At 42.5% G+C, this 19,380-nt stretch overlaps 3 protein-coding genes across 4 annotated transcripts; 1 reads left to right on the forward strand and 2 right to left on the reverse strand.

The window, feature by feature from the left end:
• Positions 1-94: 94 nt before the first annotated feature.
• Positions 95-5,563, reverse strand: LOC147200054 (GRB2-related adapter protein-like). The gene is made up of 5 exons (XM_086121061.1): positions 5,062-5,563; positions 4,891-4,988; positions 3,738-3,857; positions 1,786-2,098; positions 95-900 (listed from the first exon to the last, which is right to left on the reverse strand). The coding sequence occupies exons 1-5, from the start codon at positions 5,137-5,139 to the stop codon at positions 721-723; spliced, it is 789 nt and encodes a 262-aa protein (XP_085977187.1). The 5' UTR covers positions 5,140-5,563; the 3' UTR covers positions 95-720.
• Positions 5,564-6,033: 470 nt separating this feature from the next.
• brat1 (BRCA1-associated ATM activator 1) lies at positions 6,034-12,568 on the reverse strand. 2 transcript variants are annotated; one of them, XM_086120026.1, is made up of 11 exons: positions 12,131-12,568; positions 11,704-11,852; positions 11,098-11,245; positions 10,577-10,958; positions 9,899-10,101; positions 9,726-9,832; positions 9,189-9,390; positions 8,980-9,053; positions 8,758-8,842; positions 8,286-8,548; positions 6,034-7,957 (listed from the first exon to the last, which is right to left on the reverse strand). In XM_086120026.1, the coding sequence occupies exons 1-11, from the start codon at positions 12,255-12,257 to the stop codon at positions 7,208-7,210; spliced, it is 2,490 nt and encodes an 829-aa protein (XP_085976152.1). In that variant the 5' UTR covers positions 12,258-12,568; the 3' UTR covers positions 6,034-7,207. The 2 variants fall into 2 exon arrangements, with proteins under 2 accessions (XP_085976152.1, XP_085976151.1); XM_086120025.1 differs by having other exon boundaries at positions 9,726-10,101.
• eif3ba (eukaryotic translation initiation factor 3, subunit Ba) lies at positions 12,552-18,505 on the forward strand. Its single transcript, XM_086120027.1, has 19 exons — positions 12,552-12,778; positions 13,737-13,929; positions 14,001-14,120; positions 14,199-14,256; positions 14,397-14,525; positions 14,621-14,778; positions 14,886-15,017; positions 15,107-15,173; positions 15,256-15,302; positions 15,385-15,595; positions 15,672-15,744; positions 15,827-15,949; positions 16,040-16,118; positions 16,634-16,772; positions 16,842-16,967; positions 17,272-17,349; positions 17,459-17,567; positions 17,666-17,778; positions 18,043-18,505. Exons 1-18 carry the CDS (start codon positions 12,679-12,681, stop codon positions 17,764-17,766), a joined length of 2,043 nt encoding a protein of 680 aa, XP_085976153.1. The 5' UTR covers positions 12,552-12,678; the 3' UTR covers positions 17,767-17,778; positions 18,043-18,505.
• Positions 18,506-19,380: the final 875 nt, after the last annotated feature.

The following is a 19,380-nucleotide window of genomic DNA, read 5'->3' on the forward strand; positions in this document are numbered from 1 at the left end:
TGAACTCTTAATTTTATTAATGCATTTTTTGGATCATTTTATATTGTATTCTCTGATGTTTACAGGGGAGTGAGAGCTATCGAAACAGCAGTAGTAAAATACAATTCTTTATTCATATTTCTTGTAGAAGCTTGATAAAAGGGTGGCAGGACGAAAAACACGTATTGCAATTTACTGAAATATATTCTATTTAAATTATTAAAGTGTACGTCTGCGACTTGGTCATCATATTAGATCATTTCAAAAGTTTAAAGCATGTGCAAATACTGCTAACTTCAATTGCATGAAAACAAACCAAAAACTCTTAGTGAGACGAACTGCCCAACATCAAGCATATAAAATTCAAATGATGAATTCTGAATGACTCTTAAAGCCAAAGACAGTAGGAAGGGAAGCAAAAGATGTGATTGGATAACTTTAAATTTTCACCACATAGTGGAACCTCTAAAGTTTGACCGCAATCTGTTCACATTGCAAAAACTGGAAGTGCAAGGGTCAGTGTAAAAATAAGCGAAATTATAAAACCCGACGTTCTAATGTTGCTCCAAAAACAAAACGAAACCAAAAAAAAAAAATGGTACACACAGCCCACGTTGAAATTTGGGTCGATTTGAAAATTATTTTGACATTAGAGGTTCCACTGTATTGTTTGATTCCTTGCCAGGCCATGTTTCAGTGGCAGTGATGCAGCTCTGTCGTGACTGACACGAGATGATGTTGTCAATGGTACAGCGGCTGGACGTACTGCGGCGGAAAGACGCCGACGCGCCCGCGGCAGCGGCCCCTCCAGCACCGCGAGCCAGAGCAGTCCAGTAGGTCGATAAGGTCACCGCGCAGGAAATGCAGGTGGGCGGTGTGTGGCGGGGCGTAGTCGCACAGGGCATGAGCCAGGCGCGGCTTCTGCAAACAAAAAACAAAACAAAACACAGATGGCGGGTCTGTTCATGAAGCTTGGTTGGTATATTTTCATAAATTGAGTTTGGCAATCAAAGGACTTTAGTTGAAAGGACAATTAGTTAGAATTTAGCACTATAATACATACATGTGCATTAAAAAAATCTACATTTAAATCAATTAGAATTTCAAAAATTTGAATTAATAAGATATTAAATGAATAATTATATCAACCCGATACCAGTATGAGTATTTACCATTGATAACCGATACAGAGTACAGATAGCCCAAGTACTTCTGATACGTACGATTTCAATTAACCTGACGACGGATAATTGTGTCTTTCTTCCCGACGCACTTGATGATCAGCTGATGTGTCAAAGCGTTGCTGTGTAGCGCCAACTACTGGTGAGGAGGACTTGGTGTATGTGTATGGTGTATTTCTTTTTTCCATAAGTATTGGTGGCTGCAATTGGCAACCCTCATGAGCACTAAATACCTTGAAGTAAGGCTGTATCATCCCGATATCGATACCTGGTATCAGTACTCGCCCGCCTCCAATCATCAGCAGTAGTATTTGAATTGAATGTGTGTCCCAATCCCTCCACTTTTTCAACACCCACGTTTTTCATATTCCTTCAACTCCATTTTGTTTTGTACTGTTGCAGGCTGTATCGAAGGTTATAAATATTATATGCCATGATTTGGGGGGAAGAAAATATATATATACAGTACATGACAGCAAAATTGAGTATAGCACTCGAATTGGAAATTTTCACAATAGATATATTTTTTTAACATGATTTGACATGACATTTTTTTCCCTCACTTAACTAAATGGAAAAATATCCCCCCCCCCCCACCCACCCTGTGTTAATCAAACAGTCGTACCCCCAAAACCTGTTCCAGCAGCTGCACAGAGGACGACTCTCTCAAGGGGTGAGGGCCGTGGAGGCGGGCCGAAGGGAGGCACTCCAGAGAGGTGCTTTTGTATGGGTTAGGATAAGGGTTACGGCCAGTGCGGGAACCCTGGCGGAGGGACACATCCGAGGGGGGGTCTCGAAGGCGGACCACCTTCTCCACGGCGATGCTGTGAGTCTTGTAGAAGTCCACCAGCCGGTTGAGGGAGCTGAAGGACTCGTCCCAGATGCAGTACTGACCGCCCCCCTCCAGCACTCGGAAATGCTCCACCCTGTCGCCATAGCTGCCGGAGAAAAATGTGTGGGAGACAAAGTAAGGCCTGAAAGCATGTTTTCTTCGAGTCGGTCCTTCCTCTCACTGGACTTTGGATCAAGAATTGGCAACTGACAGCATTAGATAGGACCATGGTGGGGCACTATGTTCCTGCATTTACTATGGCTGCGAAATTTAAAATATAGGGTTCAGTGGGTTCTTTCAATCCGATACCAGAAGGAGACTCAGATATTAATAGGAATCATTTGCATTTTTGGACCCAGTACATTTAGTTAAAAAAGAATGTTTGTGCAAATAAAAATGAAATAAAATACTGTCATTTAATTTGATCTATGTGTTGCCGTTAACTCTGTAATTTACGTAATTGAAAAATGTGTATGACCAAAAAAAAAAATCGAATCAATCTGTAAAATATTTAACATTAACCTTGGAAAAAAAATAATACATTTTGACTGCAAAATGCTCTCTCATTCATGATATTTTGCATAATACATTTTTAATGAGTATTCACTGGTCTACATGACCTACAAAGTATTAACTCATGTGAATCTGATATTTGTGCTTGAGTATTATTGCCCTCTGTTGACCATTTTGAGTTTTGCGCAGTGCGGTGGCATGACAGTGTCGAAATATAAATAAAGCAGGCACGTGACCTTTCCCAGAGCAGGCAGATGTTAAGCCTTGCAACATTCATACGTGCACATCTTGTACTTTTACATGTGCGGCACATCTTGTACTTTTACATGTGTGTCTCTATCACATGTGTTAATTGCATAACATACCTGCATTTAATTGATGTAACGCTCTTATGTAACGGCCTTGATTATTGAGAACATTTCCTGATTAAATGGGCCCGTCGTCACTTTTGGTGACCCAAATTGCAGCTTCACATGCACTGGCTGGCCATGAGCTTGTGATATTTTTAGTTAAAATGGGTTCTTGCCGAACAAATTTAGATATGCGCTGAGCCTGACATATGCACGCTCACAGACATGTGGATGCTGCAAGTAGCTAATGTGCTCAGTGGAATGGAAATCAAACATCAAAAGGCACATTCACTAGTGCCTCTGTGTTTTATGCAACCCTTGCATGTTTATATCCACAATTTGAAATATAGCAAACGTAATATGGTCAAAACATGGTAATAACACACTGAGGGAAATTCCTACCCAGCTCTTGAATTGGGAGTTACTCGACTTAATCAACCTCTTAATATCACCATTATCATGTCGGATTTATAGAAATTGCCAATACTCTCCAAAAATGAATGCACGGACCAACCAATTCGGAAACTAAAAAAAAAAAGATGGCATCATGGAAGGATGAATTGGAAACCTAATTGGCTCAAGATACAGTCCCACTCAAATCGATGACTAATCGATGACACACCCACCCCTAAAGGAAAGGACTACTTTTGTCTAAAAGAAGCTCCTCAACTCACTTGCAATTGTTTCTTTGGCACCAAAATTGTCCCCACATGCCACAGGGTGTTTCAGGAAATAACAGAAAGGTTTGTCAGTAAATCTGCAAAACTGTCGATGGCAAAGCAGCAGAGAAATCCTGGCGGGGCATGACCAACTACGACCAGTAATAATATAGTAATAACATGTGATGGTCCACTGAGGCACCACAGTGTTCTCTTTGCTCACCTAACAGAGACGGAAAACTCTCCGGGGGCTGACTCACTCTCTCTCACCAGGAACGTGCCGCTATCCTGCCAGTGCAGACGCCGCTCCGCCTCCAGTCTCGACACCGGGCCCGCAAACCACCTGCACATACCAGTACGCCACCCCGCAAGGCAGGCAAGAGGAAGGAAGATGCACTCATATACTTGTCCAATATCATTTAATAGAACCCAATATCCAGCTGTTCTGTTTCGAATATTTTGCTCCTATTGGAATATAGAAACTAAATTATTAAGAACGCAACCCATCTCTACAACGCAGTGGGTGATTTTTGGTATGTGTGATTTACTATGAATACTACTACTGATAAATAGAATGAGAATTTATCGGGAAAACTGAAATATGGAAAAAAATACAAATGATAATCATGTAAATGAAAGAAGATTAATAGTAACAATACGACTAAAGGTAGTAATTCTATACAAAAATAACATTGGGGGAAATACAGTTACAGTACTACTAATACTGAAAAACAATTAAACAACAACGATAACAGAAATAGATTAATATTGCCGGTAATAAAATTAATAATTGGGAAAAAAACAAGAACCATCACTAATAAAAGAGGAAGAGTAACACCAATACCACGGCTACTACCACTGATAACGACGACAACGTTATTATTATTAAAAACAATAATGATAAATTGCAAAATATTGCTACTATAATAAAAAATAAAAATACAACTACCAATAAATACTCAAACAAATATAGACGAAAATAAAAGTAGCGATAACAATATCGATAAATAACCCAGGAAAATACAAACACAACTCCGACTACTGCACAGACGAATAAAAAAACAGTTGAGCACAATTTACACATTAAAACTACTGCCAATAAAAATGGTAGCATTGAGGAAAAATATAAATACTACTACTATTACTACTACTAATACAATTTTTAAATAAAAATACACCGATTAAATATAAACTAATTTGTCAAGACAAGAGCCATTTGCGTCATTTGTGTTTGTTTTGTGTTGCGTTTCTTTGGATTGAAAAGTTGCGATCTCAAAAGTTTCACCGAAAATGTGTTTTGGGAGGATAACTTTGACATAAGTCTACCAAACGTGGTTCCAGGGAATCACAGAAGTGACTTGTAAAATGATTCTTACGGATGAGGCAGAAGAGAAATGTAGTTCTGCGGCACGTAGCCCCTTTTGCCTTCCATCTCTGCTGTGTACCAACAAGAATCCTCCTCCATTTCTGTCACCTGTACATACAGTACATGACACAAGCATTATTATGGCTGAACGCCACGCACTCTGGGACACATCAGCATTTACCTTGACGATGTCCCCTTTCTGGAAGCTGAGCTCGTCCGCTTCAGATGCGGCGAAGGAGAAAAGTGCCACAGCCTCCATGCTTTGGAATCCGGGAGAGGAGAGACGAGCCACCGGCAGCACGCTTCACTTCATCAATGAGGAGAGATGACAGTGGTGAGAGACCAGCGTGTGGATTGGGCTATGCTACGGAAAAGAGAAGCAGTTGCATTATGTGTGTGTGTGCTGCCACCCATTAGTTAATGAGGAGAGGTTCTCCACCCGTGTGTCCCTCTGTTTCTCCATGTGACTGAGTTTGTGTGCGTGAACACGTGAACGCAGCGACTGCCTCCTGTGACTCCGGCTCATGTCCACGCGCATCACGCACTGGGGAGGGCAGTGGGGCTTAAAATAAAATACATCATCAAATTGAAGTTAAAAAAAAAAAGGTACTAAAACAGTAAAATATCAGCTAGATAATATTCAAACAGTTACATAGGAAGATGGGTTATTTTGATATACCGTATTTTCTGCACTGTAAGGCATACCTAAAAGCATACAATTTTCCGACATTGCGCCTTATAATCCGATGTGCCTTATATGTGGATCAATATTCTGATTTCTTGGACGTAGTATTTTAATTGTTCTGTAAAGCCCTTGGTTACAGGTGCAGCGGTTGTGAATGCACTACAGTACTGTATATAAATAAAGTTGCATTGTATTGTGTTCCTTTTACCTTCATCTAGTGGACGCCTAATGTAACCGCAGCTACTATTGTAGGTTCTATTCTATGTGCCTTCTAAAGTGGTGCGCCCTATACTGTATATGAAAACAGTTTCAAAATAGTCGATTCATTGAAGGTGCACCTTATACCCAGAGGCACCTGATCGTGCGAAAAATACGGTAATTTGATAAATAACGCAAAAACACAGACATTGCATTTCACCTTCTTTTTGTGCCGCTTTGGTGTGCAAATGTCTCCTATGCTGAAACAAATATTTTCACAAGTTCTTTTTTTATTTAAAATTTGGGGCATTTCATGATAAAGGCAGAGCAGATGGTGGTGGCCCACTGAAATACACTTCTTGCATAACGGTTAGAGATAACGAGCTTCATAAAATTCCTCTGAGGTGATGAATTTACATGCAAATGCAGGTACAATTTAATAAATTATTCTTATGACTCATGAAACAATTTAGAGTGTTTCATTAACCTACCATGCGTGTTTTTGGAATGTGGGAGGAAACTCGAATACCCAGAGAAAACCCACGCAGGCATGGGAAGACATCCAAACTCCACACTGGAATTGTTTAAATCCCAAATTTTTTCTTCTAGATCAGCTGTACTCAGCCTAGACCGAGGGTGCTGTAATGACTCCTGTTCACTCCCCCCCCCCCCCCCCCCCCATGCCGAGTACAGCTTTTACTAAGACAATCAGGCGTTCTGCAACAAGGTTGTCGCAAGGCTCCAACCACAATGTCCCACGTCACTAAAGGTCATCAAAATATTAAAGAGCTCACAGGATGACAACTGGCATTAAAAACAAACCACAAATCACAATTATAAAGATTCTAATTGGTAAAATAGTTCATTATTATTATAGCACATTTATTCCTGTGATACGATAAGAAATAAATTGAAGAGTAACCCACGTGTCTATAAATAACAGACGACACAAATTCCCTCCTCGGCATTTCATTATTTATCATTATGTAACACTGATGTCATCATGAATTTATTTACGCCAGAAAAGGGCTTATTATAATGCGACCTGCTTGCACTTGAATGACACAAAAGACAAAAAAAAAAGATGAATATTGATAATATTGAACGGTAGCAAAAATAGTTTAGACTTTTGCTGAACATTTAATGTGAGTTTTTATTATTATTATTTTTTTTTTTAAAGAGTCCTTGTTGCTTGCTTTGTATGACTCGCTATGAGCAAGAATGTACAAAAATGACACCCTGGTGTGATGTTTACCATTTAGCTTCTTGTTAGAGAAGAGCGTGTTGTACAATAAGAAGTTGTGACACACTGCACAGTGAATTCAAACGTTTCGAAAAGCTCAAATGAAGTTCACGGGTCAATGTTGTACATTTTAGGATCATCCTAAAATGTCACCCCTGAGGCCATTATCCCAAATTTTTTGGTGAGTACTGTAAAAGTAAGTCAGTAACAGTCCACGATGACTTCTTGACCGTCGTCCTTGCCGGCGTCCCCGAGAGTAACTCCTGCGCTCAGGATATCCTGCAGCAGAGACTGGAAGGAGTTGTGAACATGATCGCTGCTTTGGCTCAGAAGGACCCGCCGCTCGTCTAAGGCCAGTGACGTCAACACTTTGGACACGCTCACGAGCTGGCCTTCGTCTCCGTTCTTGAGCACCTTCCTGATTTCCTTCCCCCAACCCCATTCAGGCAGTTCGCAGAACACGCCGGACATCACGTCGGCCATCCCGTTGATCGTTTCTCTGATTCTTATGAGGAGTTCACAAGCCTTCAGCGCAACGGGGCGGTCGCAGTCCACCAGGCCGCTCAGCAATACCGAGAAGACGCCTTGATCCACTAAAGAACTCAACGCAGAGTCTAAAGCGGCACCCCTGGCCCACGCCTGTCCATTAGCGTGCGTTGAAAATGTCGCATAAGGGTGATTCTCTGCACCGGTGCATGTCCCGTGATCCGAAAAGGCGGCGTCCAGCAGGAGCTCAGCCAACTCTAAGGTGTTCACCTTCACCTCCCAGTCCAAATCCAGGCTGCCGCGCGAGAGGACGACGCGCACCGACTCCAAGAGAAGCGAGTGGGGCGACGAAGGAGGGGAGGAACAAGAGGAGAGCCAGGTCATGAAGTAGCGGACCACGGCCCGCCTGGCGAAACCTTCCGTGTCCTCACAAAGAATCTTTAACAGGCGACCCACTGTGTCAGTCTGGAAATAGACGACATTGACAAATCCAGACTTTTTTTTTTCCAGACTAATGTTGCTAGTTTACAAAAACTAATGAATTAAAAAAAACATTTTCGTTAATGAAATAAAATAAACATGCGCTAAAGACTAATTGAAAATAATATTTAAAAAAACATAAGTCAACATTAAATGAATATAATAAAACCCCCAAAACTATTATAACCCTGGTTCAGACACATTCGGCACACAAAGCATCAGAATCAGGTCTCGCCAATGCAAGCTTTAATTTTCAAAGAAATGCTTCACAAGAAATGCTTTCTAATTCGTGAAACATGTCAAATTCGCCTACCTGTTCCTGAGACAACTCAGTTCCCTGCAGCCCGCCAGGCACGAAACCAAGCGCCAGTGCCGAGACGGCGCTGGCTCTCACGTAGCTCTCCGGATCCTGCAGCGCCTCCCGGAGAAGCGGTGCGGTACGGCGCTCGCTCAACAAAGCAGAGTCAGCCGATTTCCAGGACGGGACGCAGTGCAGCTGTCCCAAAAACTCGATGGTGGAGTCTCTCACCTCCCAACGTGGATCGCATGCACGCTTCTCCACTCCCATGAGGAGATCTAAATTCAAAGTTTACATTTTTTTGAATCCGTTCATTGCCGTGGACATTTATATTCGTCAAGTGCAATCCAATCATTTACTGCCACCACTGTGGTTTTCGCTGTTTTTTTTAGAAGAAATTTCACAGAACGGAAAACAGTAGAATCAAAAGTTTTTGGAGAAAATAGGATTTCTTTCCTGTAAACACATAAGGGATGCTGAACACTACCTTCTCTGACTTGCTGTGAAATGAATGAGAGGTCCGTCCAAACACTCGTCCACTGTACAAATGCCTTGTAGGACTTTTGCAGTACCTAAAAACACACAAACTATACTTTGTTAAAAAATGTTTTTAACTTTGTTAAAAAATGTTTTTAACAAAGTACACTTCGGGGACACTTTTATCTTCCAAAGTGACGACCGCGTTCTATAAAATACAAATAGTACTTACAGTGGGGTCTGAATCGGGGTTACTCATATAATGTACCAAGATTTCAGACACCTCGTTCATTGTGCTGTCAGCCCCTAAAACGCAAACATCAAGATATGTTTCATTCCGTACATCTGATGAGATCCAATACAGTACAAGAAAATATGAAAAATCAATATATTTGGAACTTGCTTTAGGAGAAGGATTTATTTTTTGCTTGGTTAGATTACCTGGGCTGCTGCTGAGGGAAGCCAAAGCCTCCAAAGCGGATTTCTGAACTTTGCCACTGCTGACGATGCACCGGTAAACCTCATTCTTGTAGCCATCGAGTGAGGACGAGGAGGAGGTGGAAGCGTCACCACTGCAGATTCTTAGCAAAGTAACAACTGAGAGGACAATCATAGCCGGGAGACACGGAAGGATGCCTGGGGGCTAAAGGAAAGGAGGATTTCTAAACCAGATACTTTATATCCAGTCTAATTTCTATCCACATTTATATGAACAATTGAGAGTCTTCATTGAACCTAAAACGCAAATCGCAGTACAGCTCAGCATTTGTAGATTTTTATAACATCTTTTGGTTTTATTTTTATTTCACAATTGCAAGTCAAGCCGGAACAAAGGCTCCTGTGAGCTGTGCATAGCTGATGGGCTATCTAGCTATCTCAACATGCGGTTAATCGGGCACACAGCCATACATTTTCATCAATATCAGCCAAAATACAATGACATTAATCATCACAGTACACAGTTACAGTATGTCTCACCATAAGTGCCACCTGGGGGGCGTTTCTCAGACAGACACAGATCATGGAGATGAACGTGCTTTTATTCTTCAGCTGTGCCGTCATGATTGCAGTGTCTGCTGAAGGGTCTGAAAAGATTTTTGAATACAACAAAGGGTTGCAACCGTTGCTTTGTTTCGATGTACAGTTCATACCTGTTCCTAGCAAGGGATGCTCAGTGACAAAGTGGAGGGGCAGCAGGAGGATTCTCACGACCCTTCTTATGTTATCTGCGTCACTTGATGCACATGAGTGACTTTGGTGGAGAAACGCCGCCGCAGCTTGGACGAGGTCGGTGGGTTTGTTGACGTTCAACATAGAGGACAAAAGATGGCTGGTGACGTCGTCACTGTCAGGGCTGAGGACAAACATGGCAAATTCAGATAGTTCAGATAGAAGTTATATTGCTTATCTTAGATAGATAGATAGCTAGATGTACAGCTAGCTAGCTTGATTGATAGATAGTGAGATAGATGGTGAGGCTCATCTCGATCTAATTGTTATTTTTGTCCCACAATATTGCGATTGAATAGGTGATTTTGTTTTTCAAGGCCCTCCTATTGTTTTTCCAACAAACACAAGCAATAAATTAATCTGTACTGCAATAAACAATCTAAATGTTTTGGTGTTATAGATTAGGCTTAGCCTGAAATAAAGGCAACTGAACAATGAATTGATATGAAGCGCAGTTTATCTCCTTCAGTTGTTGTTTAGATGAAATGAAGCAAGGTTTTTTTTTCAAGGTTTTTTCAAATATTGCAAACTTTGCAATATAAACATTTCATTCTATTAGATTTTGGTGTCAATTTGAATTGATTAATTGTCCAGTCTACCTGTACCCAGCCATAATGACATCCATTAGAGCCGGTGTCATCTGACTGTATCCCGCTTCTGCCAGCTCCTCGAGAGAGGCAGCAAGCGCCGTGAGCAGCTGGTCCCGCAGAGGACGCCGGGCCTGGTCCAGGATCAGCGCCAGTAGCTTGAGAACCTGCCGATTACCAGCTGCCAGTGTGCTTTCTTTGGGTACCAATGACTCCTTTATATGGTCAGTCGTTTGCAAGACAACACGGCTGTGTTCTGTGTTGGTTTTGATATTTGCATGCTCTTCGTTTTCTGGCTGAATTGCGAGGAGGATGTGGGCCAGTAGCTGGTTAGCGGCAGAAGCAACAAACATGCTTGGATCTGATTGGAGCTGAAGGAGTGGTGTGATGAAACCTAGGCAGAATTAAGATCATTGAATCATGAAAACACAGTCCTGCCTTGTCACCTGATTTACAATTTTATTGAGTTCAGATTATTATTATTTTTTTGTTGCTTTAACTTGCAAACAAAAATGTAAAAAGGGAGGACAGACCTGACTGCACAAAGAAAGCAAGCGCCTTCGGGTGCAGAAGCATTCTCTTTAAACCATGAATCCAGCCAATTCTGATACAAGGGTCATCCCATAACTCAGCGTCCTTCCAGCGCTGCACACTAAAGATTATATCCAGAACTGAGCGCTCCTGTATGGAAAAGCAGACAGATATTTATAAAAGCAGGCGGGGTACACCCTGAATTGGTTGCCAGCCATTCGCAGGGCACACAGATGAACAACCATTCACGCTCACAATCACACTTTAGTGTTCCGTTTACCTGCCATGCATGTTTTTGGAATGTGGGAGTAAAACAGAGTACCCGGAGAAAACCCACGCAGGCACGGGGAGAACATGCAAACTCCACACAGGGAGGCCAGAGCCGGAATCGAACCCTGCACCTCTGCACTGTGAGGTCAACGTGCTAACCAATCGACCACTGGGCCACCCATCAACATAATTGTGATTATTATTTCTTTCCATAATTGCCCAGTCCTAGTTTCACTTTTTCAATTGAACGACTGAAATAAATACTGTATATTTTCTACAAGTTTCACATTTATTATCAACACGCACCTGTATGTGCCAGAAGTCTGTTTACTCCTTACCTGCAAGGCTCTGTAGTTATCCTCGGTGGCTGCCAACAGGCCGCTGAGCTTGAGGGCAAAGGAGAGGATGCTGGGATCAGAAGTGGAGTTGGAGGCTATGGTAGAGATGAAGTCAAGAAGACATGGACAACTATCCGGAAGTGATACACCTAAAGAGAAACAAGAAAATATGGAACTTCTCAAGTACAGGTATTAAAGACTCTGAAATAAGGCAAATGATTTAGTTGGCTGTTTAGATTCACAATGAAAAAGTAATTTTTGCAGAATACGTCCCCTTTAATATAAACCATGGTTGGCTTATTGAAACATTTGTATGCGTTTATTGTATTTGTAAGTTTGTAACCTCTGAGGAGTGCACCAAACGCCTTGGCCAAGGACGGTGGGCGGTTGTTTGATCTCGCGTTTCGAGGCAAAAGGGATCACAAACCTGCCTCGGAGAATTCGGTGAGCCGGTCCAGTAGTTTCTCCAGGCTGGTGTCATCGGGCAGAGGTTTGGCGGAATCCGCCAAGAGTGCGCACACGGTGGCCAGCAGCGACGCACTCTCCCTATCCATGCTTGTGTGCGAGTGTTATACGACAGAGAGCGGACTCACGTCGTAAAATAAACTATTAATACTTCACAACGCACTGATAATAAAAAATAATGTGCTGCCTTTCCCATAATCTCGCGGGAAATCGCTTGGTTACAACCGGTAAACGTCTTCCTTTTTCCTCCCCGCAACCGATTTCAGTAATTAACAACAAAATGGATGACGGTCACAATGTAAAACCGCTGATCCATTTGAGATACAACTTTGTCATATTTCAGCTACATTTCCGGGTTTGTAAACTGCTTCCTGTGCCACATTGCCGTTAGGTCGTCCATTTTCCTTGAGACCGCACATGGTGGCACGCCGGTAGAAGACTGTCAGCTTCCCGTCTTTCTTTCCAGTCAGTTTGCGGTCACGAGAAAGCCCGTCCCGTCAAACGTGTTAAATGCAAGAAACGGTGGACATGGCGGACGACCCCGAGTACGAGGAGGAGGAGCCCTCCTTTAGCGACCCGGAGGACTTCGAAGATGACGTCGACGACGAAGGTGAGCGCAAACAGGAAAATCGCCGGCTTTACGGCCTGCTAGCTTCATTAGCTGCGTTCTAAGCCGGAGTAGACGGCGTGTTATAACAATCACCTTGTCACAGTTAAAAACAAACAAAAAAGAAAGTACTTCACATTGACTGTAGCCCGGGTCTAGCAATTGTCTTGTTTTCTGAACGTAGAATGAGTGACAAGTAAACGATGTAAAGCAGTCTGACGCACCGTGTTTCACCTCTCAATCTCATTTGGCTTCGCAGCAAATCACCTGAAATGAAACATTTTCCAATGAAAGTATAAATTATTATTTGACATTCTCAGGTTCAGCTGAAACAGCTGTCTCATAGTGCCATTCTAGTATGAGCCGTATCAGCTTTTGTTGACCCACAAAATTGCATACGTGTCTTCTTCAATTTTAGAATAGATGCATTCAAGAACATTTTGCATTAAACTATAATTGGCGGTGATGAAAATTTTGACAACGTAGTTGCATAAAGGCAGTGAGTGTGGACTTGGAAAGCGAAGCATGGTCCAACACTAGCGGTGGCTGGATGGCCCGAGGCCACCTTAACTGATGCTGGGTACTCATCAGAGCAAAAACCATACACATGTGGCAAAGACTCTCTGTAACTTCTGCTCACAACCCAGGCTAACGTCATCTCCTTTCCAACATAAACGCATGTTAGATTCTTAGTCTTATGGATTAGTCCAGGACACCTCCTTGACACTAATTACTTTATACTTATTAGGCGGGGCTTTGGCACCAACTTGTGGAATCTAGGAGCGTTACGTAAACAGCATAGAGACGAGATGAAAGTCACAAACATTGCAGGTTAATTCAGGAATGGCAAACTGAAAATAGGCGGGGCTTATGTGTTAATATGCAGATTATAAACATAAGGTGATGATGGCCCAATGAGCTTTTGAACATATTCTCACTCGGCTCTCCTTGGTCCCTACAGAGCTCCTGGGCGAAACTCTGAGGGAGAAACCCCAGGAGGCTGACGGCATCGACTCCGTGGTGGTGGTGGACAACGTCCCGCAGGTTGGCCCGGAGCGTTTGGAAAAGCTCAAGAACGTCATCCACAAGATCTTCTCTAAATTTGGGAAAATCACCACCGAGTTCTACCCGGAGACCGATGGCATGACCAAAGGGTAGGATGACTTTTTTTTTAGCTCGATAACCAAAGAAGAGATAATGTAACAGACACATTGTGTATTTCCAGTTACATCTTTTTGGAGTACGCTTCGCCCAACCAGGCTCTGGAGGCGGTGAAAAACGCAGACGGCTACAAACTGGACAAACAGCATACGTTTAGGGTCAACCTCTTCACCGACTTCGACAAGTACACTGCTAAGTCCAGCAAAAATTGACGTATTTAATGCAAGATAATCACAGATGTTCTTTTTTTATTATTTTAAAGGTACATGAGCATTAACGATGAGTGGGAAACTCCTGAGAAGCAGCCCTTTAAAGACTTTGTGAGTGTAGAACATTATTACCATTGTACATTGTGTTTATCCAGTGGGGTCAAACCAAAGGACTTGACCGATCTATCAAAAGCCAAACAAATGTGAATAGCAACTGTTTTGCATTGCTTATTAACTCTTTGTCTGTTCAGGGTAACATGCGTCATTGGATCGAGGACGCTGACTGCCGCGACCAGTACAGTGTGATCTATGAAGCTGGTGAAAGGACCGCCATTTTCGCCAACGACGCTAAGGATCCGGTCGTCTCAGAAGAAAGAGCGGTATGTGTAAATTTAGATTTCAACACAATGTGTGTGTGTGGGGGGGGGGGTATACAACCGTGCTTTCATGAATCCTTTTTTGTTTTTGGATGCAGCGCTGGACCGAGACATATGTTCGCTGGTCCCCCAAAGGCACCTACCTGGCCACGTTCCACCAAAGGGGCATCGCCTTGTGGGGCGGCGAAAAGTTCAAACAGATTCAGAGGTTCAGCCATCAGGGCGTGTCCCTCATCGACTTCTCACCCTGTGAGCGGTAAATAGTTTTGCTCAGCAGCACTTGTGCAAGGCCTACACTGTCTGATTTATTTTTGGATATATTAAACATTTTCATGGACTATATGTCTTTCTGATGACATGCAGGTACGTCGTGACCTTCAGCCCGCTGATGGACACCAAAGAGGACCCCCAGGCCATCATCATTTGGGACATTCTGACAGGCCAGAAGAAGAGAGGCTTTCACTGCGAGAGTGCCGCACACTGGCCCATATTCAAGTGAGCACTCCTCCACCAAATTTGCATACACTTTGTAGTAATCTTTAAATGTTGCTCCCGCGGAGTTTAAATGGCATGGTTGTTTTCAGATGGAGCCACGATGGAAAGTTCTTTGCTAGGATGACACCAGACACGCTGAGCATCTATGAGACTCCAGTAAGAAGATAGAATAGGAGAGTTTCAGTCATGTAAAACGTTAAATTTGCAATTAAAAAAAATCTCCATGTGTTGATTTCAGTCTATGGGCCTGCTTGACAAGAAGAGTCTTAAGATCAGCGGAATCAAGTATGAGTCTATCATCCACAATCGGTGCTTTCATGGCTTTATGTGTCCTCTATGTTCAAATGTGATATGTTTGCATGGACAGGGACTTTTCGTGGTCTCCGGGCGACAACATCATCGCTTTCTGGGTGCCTGAGGACAAGGACATCCCAGCCAGGGTGACTCTGATGCAGCTGCCCTCCCGTCAGGAGATCCGCGTGCGTAACCTCTTCAACGTGGTGGACTGCAAGCTCCACTGGCAGAGGAATGGAGACTATCTGTGTGTGAAAGTAGACAGGACTCCGAAAGGGACACAGGTACATGCCCATTGAGATGGAAACAAAACAAACATGGGGGTTGTGCATGTTAATGGTGCCTTTCTTTCATATCCAGGGCGTGGTCACAAACTTTGAAATCTTCCGTATGAGAGAGAAACAAGTTCCTGTTGATGTGGTGGAGATGAAAGGTTAGCGCACATCGACACGTCGTCGACAAGGCAACTGCAGAAAACAAAGGCATGCAGTGACATGAGTACTGTTTTACCACAGAGAGCATCATCGCGTTTGCATGGGAGCCCAACGACAGCAAGTTTGCAGTTTTGCACGGCGAGTCTCCCAGGATCAACGCCTCCTTCTACCATGTCAAAAACAACGGCAAGATCGATCTCATAAGTATGTCGGCCACACAGTACAGAGGAAGAGATTTTATTGCGTAAGCACACCCCCAACTGGCACTAAGTGAAATGGTTTTGGCCTCTGCAGAGATGTTTGACAAGCAGCAGGCGAACAGCATCTTCTGGAGCCCCCAAGGACAGTTCTTGGTTCTGGCTGGACTCAGGAGGTCAGTTGTTGAGTTGGTTAGTTTTTGTTCAAAGAAAACAACAACAAAGCAAGCCACTGATGACAAATGAAATCACTTTTCTTATGCGCCACTGAAGCATGATGGGTAAATTGAAAGTCAACATTGTGCTGTGTGGGAAAACGAAAAATTTGCTTAATGATGTCATAAAAATATTGCACAGAACGTAAATTATTATGCCTAATCAAGTATAATACAAATTGCCGGTTAATTGTACTTACAAGACACCGTACTTATGAAATGTCTAAAAGATTAAGTGCAGCGCTAATGTACTTAAAAGTTGCTTAATAAATGTACTGCATTCATATAAAGGTAAAGCCACTCTTATGTAACATGGAACGTTTCAATATTGAATTCAAGCTCTTCAAAGACCAGCAGAGGGCGCCCAAGTACCACTATTGTCTATACTACACTTTGAGAACCTATCCTCTTCAGTTGTTTTCATGTCTTTATATCAGTAACCTTCACGTGTAAGAATTTGTCCCCCCCCCCTGTAGTATGAATGGCGCGCTTGCCTTTGTGGATACGTCCGACTGCACTTTGATGAACATAGCAGAGCACTACATGGCCTCCGATGTGGAATGGGACCCCACTGGACGCTATGTGGTCACCTCAGTCTCCTGGTGGAGCCACAAGGTACCGTGACACCTGCGAAACAAGCCCTGTTCCTGATCTTCACATGCTGTCTTTTTTTCGGTCTTGTAGGTGGACAACGCTTACTGGCTGTGGACATTCCAGGGTCGCCTTCTTCAGAAGAACAACAAGGACCGCTTCTGCCAACTGCTTTGGAGACCCCGACCCCCGAGCCTGCTCGGTGCAGAGCAGATCAAGGTAAAAAGGTTTTTTTCCCCGATATTTTATGTGACCTTAACTGTACAGGGGGCGTCCTCGGTTTATTATGGTTTAAATTTTTTTTCTGGCAGCGAGCAAACCTCGGAAGATGCTGTAATTTATTGCTAACCGACATCGCACATAAGTTGTTGAAACATTGAAAAAATATTGTGTATACTGTATATGTATGTGTATGAAGGATATTTAAAAGTTTGAGACTTGACCTGCTGCTCTTAATCTGAATCTCATGTTTTTTCTGCTCTATCTATGATTTGAATATGATCTCCATTGTTGTTTCTTGAAGTCGATCAAGAAGGATCTGAAGAAATACTCCAAGATCTTTGAGCAGAAGGATCGTCTGAGCCAGTCCAAGGCTTCCAAGGTTCCATTTTGTTTTCGCTCTGCTTCTTTGGACACGCCAAGGCGACTCTCTTTTGTTTCTACTATTACAGTTCAACGTACGTTTATGACTTGTGTGTATGTGTGGGTAGGAACTGGTGGACAAGCGCAGGGCCATGATGGACGAGTACCGTCACTACAGGGATCAGGCCGTGCAGCTCTATCAGGAGCAGAAAGAGGCCCGCATGGAGCTCCGAGGAGGTGCGGCCATTACTCTGTTAAATCATTTTTCATCCCCTGATTCTTGCCTTCTACAGCTCTGATCTGGTATGCCGACGTGTGTATTTTCACTCTTCTAGGAGTGGACACCGATGAGCCGGACAGCAACGTGGATGACTGGGAGGAGGAGACCATTGAATTTTTTATCAACGAAGAAATCATTCCCATTGGAGATCTGTAGTCCGCTACGCAGGTAACGTATTAGTAGTGTGTGATGTGGGTAAACAAAGTCTGAGATGATTAATCCATAGATGTTGATTAATCTAAATTTGGTGTCTAATATTTGGAATTATTTTTGCAATCAATTGTTTTTCAATCCGACCATTGATTACTTTTTCGTAATATGCGCCTTTATTGATTGTGGTTCCTGTTCGCTGCAACCAAATTATATTAAGGATTTAAATTGAAATATGTCAACATGTACACTCATCCTACTCTTGTGTTCTCTCCGGCACAGTCCATCCATTTTTGTGTGGAAGAGACAAAGCAGCATCATTGACTGGAGAAGGACGACGACAACACAGTGAATTTTGGGGTTCAACGTCACAAGCCTCACCATTCACCTCTCTAGTGACATCATCAGAGCTGGTCTGGCTGATCAAGGGCCACTTTGAGGGACTCATCACCCGCCTCCCTTTTCTTGGCCTTGTGGAACTTTATATTTACTAATAGCATCTCCTGTTTTCCAATCGGAGTCGAGAGTGGTTCCGGAACTGGCCTCTGTCATCATGCTGGCGTGTTGTTGGTGTGCGGAGCAGAGTGCCATAGCAGCGGGGTGCGGAGGTGTTAAACATGTAGCCTTGTTAGTGAATGTGCTGGTGTGGCACTATAGTGGCTTGTATCCTCCTCCTTTCAGACTCACCTTTCACACAAGCAGGGCGTGCGCAGCGGGAATAACTTTAAATAAACAGTTGGACGAACTTGTTTTGTGTGAGTCTTTTTATTACCTCTGCCAATATAACCAGAATGACAAAATCACAAATACTGAAAGGTGCCGCTCAAAATAGGATATACTGTAGATGTTCCTTTATTTCATTTGTCATTCATTCAGCCAACACTTTATGTTGTGAATTTCAGGCTTTTTTTTTTTTTTTTTTTAACAAATACGGGCTTTGTGTTTGTGAGCCCTGGGGCACTACTGGGAATGCTGCCTCATGTGCTTGTAGTTGTTGCCCGGTTTGGTCCCGTTCTTTTTATTGGTGAGACAATTAGTTCAAGATAGCCATTTAGTCAAAAACTAATGGTTTGTTCATCAACAGAATGTATGCTGTGCTAATATTTAGTAGTATAGTGTCACTTTGTCTTTAAAGGAAAGGTCATCCCCAACGGTTTTACATATTCATTGATTTTTATTTCAATATTTTGTCTCACTACTCCCATATATTAGTAGAAAAAATGCATATTATTTGGTAATGCACGCGTGTTTATATATATATTTATACAGTATATATAAATAATCGTGCTAAAAGGATAAAGGGAACACTTCAACAGCACAATGTAACTCCCAAGTAAGTGTTCCTTTTTATTTTTTGAGGAGTTTATATATCCCCAATTCATTTCATTAGATATCAATTACATGCGGATTTTCGCTTACAAGGGGGTGGTTTCTACAAGGCAATTTAGCATTAAAGTTCATACATAATCAATATTGCGTGTTTGAATGGACTTAGAAAATATCCCCCCTTCAATCATATAAAAAAGTTCTTACTTGTAAACGCACAGTTTTATTTACGGTAATCCATTTTCTATCCATTTTGGTGAGTTAAATTAATTCAGTTTTTGTATTTTAAATGAT

Source organism: Hippocampus guttulatus, chromosome 9, assembly GCF_054856545.1.
Source record: "Hippocampus guttulatus isolate MCC_2025c chromosome 9, RoL_Hgut_1.0, whole genome shotgun sequence".
NCBI lineage: Eukaryota > Metazoa > Chordata > Actinopteri > Syngnathiformes > Syngnathidae > Hippocampus > Hippocampus guttulatus.

What these genes read in the sequence shown, in the direction of transcription:
- LOC147200054 (XM_086121061.1), bottom strand. Translation starts at nt 5,139, where the DNA reads ATGGAGGCTGTGGCACTTTTCTCCTTCGCCGCATCTGAAGCGGACGAG. An exon ending in AGAAAGGGGACATCGTCAAG is followed by an intron (nt 4,989 to 5,061) that starts GTAAATGCTGAT and finishes CTGTATGTACAG; the next exon opens with GTGACAGAAATGGAGGAGGA. An exon ending in GAGTTTTCCGTCTCTGTTAG is followed by an intron (nt 2,099 to 3,737) that starts GTGAGCAAAGAG and finishes TTTCTCCGGCAG; the next exon opens with CTATGGCGACAGGGTGGAGC.
- brat1 (XM_086120025.1), bottom strand. Translation starts at nt 12,257, where the DNA reads ATGGATAGGGAGAGTGCGTCGCTGCTGGCCACCGTGTGCGCACTCTTG. An exon ending in TTCCCTCAGCAGCAGCCCAG is followed by an intron (nt 9,054 to 9,188) that starts GTAATCTAACCA and finishes TTTGCGTTTTAG; the next exon opens with GGGCTGACAGCACAATGAAC. An exon ending in CTGAGTTGTCTCAGGAACAG is followed by an intron (nt 7,958 to 8,285) that starts GTAGGCGAATTT and finishes GTCTATTTCCAG; the next exon opens with ACTGACACAGTGGGTCGCCT.
- eif3ba (XM_086120027.1), top strand. Translation starts at nt 12,679, where the DNA reads ATGCAAGAAACGGTGGACATGGCGGACGACCCCGAGTACGAGGAGGAG. An exon ending in AGATGACGTCGACGACGAAG is followed by an intron (nt 12,779 to 13,736) that starts GTGAGCGCAAAC and finishes TGGTCCCTACAG; the next exon opens with AGCTCCTGGGCGAAACTCTG. An exon ending in TCTCCTGGTGGAGCCACAAG is followed by an intron (nt 16,773 to 16,841) that starts GTACCGTGACAC and finishes TCGGTCTTGTAG; the next exon opens with GTGGACAACGCTTACTGGCT.